This window comes from Ipomoea nil, unplaced genomic scaffold (genome assembly GCF_001879475.1).
Source record: "Ipomoea nil cultivar Tokyo-kokei standard unplaced genomic scaffold, Asagao_1.1 scaffold1754, whole genome shotgun sequence".
In the NCBI taxonomy this organism is placed as follows: domain Eukaryota; kingdom Viridiplantae; phylum Streptophyta; class Magnoliopsida; order Solanales; family Convolvulaceae; genus Ipomoea; species Ipomoea nil.
In genome coordinates, this window is record NW_017618182.1 from 3,872 (window position 1) to 7,500 (window position 3,629).

At 42.3% G+C, this 3,629-nt stretch overlaps 1 protein-coding gene across 1 annotated transcript; it reads left to right on the forward strand.

Annotated features, from left to right (window-relative positions):
• Positions 1-1,465: 1,465 nt before the first annotated feature.
• LOC109192059 lies at positions 1,466-2,456 on the forward strand. Its single transcript, XM_019342660.1, has 3 exons — positions 1,466-1,716; positions 1,813-2,087; positions 2,194-2,456. Exons 1-3 carry the CDS (start codon positions 1,466-1,468, stop codon positions 2,454-2,456), a joined length of 789 nt encoding a protein of 262 aa, XP_019198205.1.
• Positions 2,457-3,629: the final 1,173 nt, after the last annotated feature.

A 3,629-nucleotide genomic window follows, 5' to 3' on the forward strand; every position in this document is an offset into this window, starting at 1 on the left:
ATCCGTTGCAAAGTGTCTCAAAAGTCTTTCTACTGCACCTTTGTTTATGGCCTTTTTTCTGTTGTCTCGAGAAGACCCCTTTGGGAGAGGATCGAAGGCCTAAGTCTGACTATCTGTGTACCTTGGCTAATCTCTGGGGATTTCAACACGGTGTTGTCACCATCGGAGAGAAGAGGAGGTAATGTTCCATCGAGGTATGAGATACAAGACCTAGAGAATTGTTGTGCGAAGTGTGATTTATCCGACTGCATGTCTACGGGAAAGTTCTTTACGTGGAGGAATAGGTTCATGGAGGCAAAGCTTGATCGTGTATTGGTCAATGATAGATGGAATAGTCAAGGCCTCACGTGCATGGCCAGATTTTAAACTCCTCGCATGCAATTCTGATCACTGCCCCGTCATTATTTCCACATCAGCCGTACCAGTGGGGGAAAAGAGACCTTTTAAGTTCATGAATATGTGGCTTTCGCATCCTAAATTTAAGGATATTGTTGAGGATGTGTGGAGGGAACAGATAATAGGATCGAAGCAGTATATCCTCGCCAAAAAAATTGAAAGCTCTAAAAGGCCCCCTTCGCTCGTTAAACCGGAACGACTTTAGCCACATATCTGAAAGGACTCGTGAAGCAAAAGAAGTTTACGAGGCTGCCCAAGATGCGTTGGATGTCCTGAATGCCAACGAAGATGAAAGGAACATGGTAAAGGAACTACGAAAGAAGGCTTTGTTCCTAATGGAAGCCGAGAGACGTTTCTTTGCACAAAAATTAAACACCGTACACTTGGTAGAGGCAGATAAAGGGTCCCGTTATTTTCATAGCCTTATTAATAAAAGGAATGCCTCATCGACTATCTCGGCCATTCTTGACCAGGAAGGGAATCTCACAACTTCCCTGAACCAAGTGGGTAATCTTTTTGTGAAGTTCTACACTGAGCTGTTTGGCACCTCGAGGGACAGAAGTAGAACAAATAGCATGTATTTCAGTCGTGGCACTAATGTATCTCATGAACAGGCTGCGAACTTGATAGCCCCGATCTCCAAAGAAGAAATTAAAAATGCTCTCTTTTCAATGGGAAATGATAAGGCCCCGGGACCAGATGGATACACTGCAGCTTTCTTTAAAGCAAACTGGAACCGTATTGGTTCGTTAGTGATCTCGGCGGTAATGGAATTCTTCAGAAATGGCCAGTTATTGAAGCAATGGAACCACACGTGCATTGCCTTGATTCCCAAGAAGTCTCATGATTTGAGAGTAGAGGACTTTCGGCCGATAGCCTGCTGCAACGTTTTTTATAAAATAATAACCAAGGTGATAGCAGCTCGCATGTCCAGTGTGTTACCCGAGATTGTGGACCAGGCCCAAGGGGCGTTTGTCGGAGGCAGATCCGGTGTCAGATAATGTCATGTTAGCCCAGGAATTAATAAGAGGTTACTCCAGGGAAAAGAACCTCCCCAAGATGCATGATAATGGTGGATATTCGAAAGGCGTATGATACAGTCAGTTGGGATTTCTTGAGAGAGGCTCTAGAGGGATTTGGCTTCCCGTCTATTTTCACAGGTTGGATAATGGAATGTGTCCAAACGGCATCTTTCTCGGTGAGCATTAATGGCAATATAAAGGGCAAGTTTAATGGGGAAGCGGGGACTGAGGCAAGGAGATCCCATGTCGCCGATGCTTTTTACTTTATGCATGGAATATTTCTCGAGGATGCTGAAAAGTAAGGTGGAGAGCCCGGGTTTCAAGTTTCATCCAAGGTGCACTAACCTCCGCATTAGCCACTTGGCTTTCGCGGATGACTTAATGCTTTTTGCAGGGGTGATACTAGCTCGGTGGAAATCTTGATGCAAGCTCTCAATGAACTGGAAGGGACTTCGGGATTAGCTATCAATGCTACCAAGTCCAAATTGTTTTGTGCAGGGGTACGGGAGGACCTTAGCTTCACCCGAATCCCAGCAGGTACCCTTCCAGTGAGATACCTCGGTGTCCCGCTAGATGCCCAGAAATTGAGGGTATCAAATTATGGGCCCCTTTTTGATTCAATTAACAAATACATCTCTGTTTGGAAGGGTTTTTGTTTGTCCTATGCAGGTAAGCTTGAGCTGATTTCAAAGGTGATACAAGGAGTCGTAGCTTACTGGATGCAAGAGTTCCCGCTGCCACCTACAGTAATTGAGCATGTTATCTCGATGTGCAGAAAATTCTTGTGGGGTGGGAAAGCGAGCTCTTGTTGCATGGGATGTGATATGCAAACCTAAAGATGAGGGAGGGCTGGGTTTGAGAAGCTTGAAACACTGGAATGAAGCATTCATGACAAAAATCATTTGGAATATCCATGCCCGAAAGGAGACCTTGTGGATTCGTTGGGTCCATGACTTCTACTTATCTAACAAGGATTTCTGGACATGGAAACCAGGGGAGGGAGGACTCTGCCTTAATGAGAAGTTTAACAAAAATTAGAGACTCCCTGGTAAATGGTTTTGGAGGATTGAATGCATGCATTTCTAAGATGGCAACGTGGAATGGTCCCAAAGGCATCATCACCTCGGCAGTTTATGAAGAGATTAGGCCCAAGCGCCAAAAAGCGTTTGCTATGCCGATTTATATGGAAAAGCTTTGTTCCCCCCAAGTTTGCTTTTTGTGCATGGCTTTGCTTGCATGGGAGGCTACTCACTAAAAGCAATGTAAATTTCATTGAGATGGATAAGAGGTGCTCTCTTTGTGGAAACAACCCGGAAGATATCAATCACCTGTTCTTTATGTGTCCCTTCTCTAAACAAGTATGGGATAATGTGAGGAATAATGTGGGGATCCAACGGAACACGGTATCCATAAAGGGAGCGATCAAGTGGCACCACCGAGACTCGCGGGGAACACGCCCTCGTTCTAAATTGGGAATTCTTGCAATTATGGCTACTATCTTTCACCTTTGGCGTACAAGGAATGCTCTATATTTTGACAAGGTGAACGCTGAAGAGAACCGGACAACCTCCATGATTCTTAAGAATATATATCAAGTGATGTACAGGTTATACCCGAATGGATGGAGTGCATGAGCTTTGGAGAGGTGGTATGTGAGTGTGCTGGCTTCTTTCGTTGGAGGCATGTATGTACTGCCGTGATCTTGTTTTTTTGTGAATCATTGCTACTGCTTTACTTTTATGCTTATATATATATATAAAAAAAAAAAAAAAAAAAAAAAAAAAAAAAAAAAAAAAAAAAAAAAAAAAAAAAAAAAAAAATGGAATATTGATATTTAAAAAAAAAAAAAAAAAAAAAAAAAAAAAAAAAAAAAAAAATCTCGTTACCTTGTTGTTTGTTGTTGTTTGGTGAAGGTAGTAAAGCTAGTCATGTTGGATATGCTCTGAATGTGAAAACAGGAGGACCATAGTTCAACACCCATTAATGGCTAGTTTGCTATGGTTCACGTTTTTAGAGTTCTTTTTGTTTTCCTACTCATGTTATCCGTGTTTATTTACTCTTGTTAAGCTCAATAGCCAAGTTGGATATGGTTTGAATGTGGAAACAGGAGACCATGGTTCAACACCCGTTAAAGGCTAATGGGCTTACTGTTTAGTTTGTTTAGTTTGTTTATTTTGTTATTTTGCTTTTTGTCTTTTTGTTGTCGTTCAT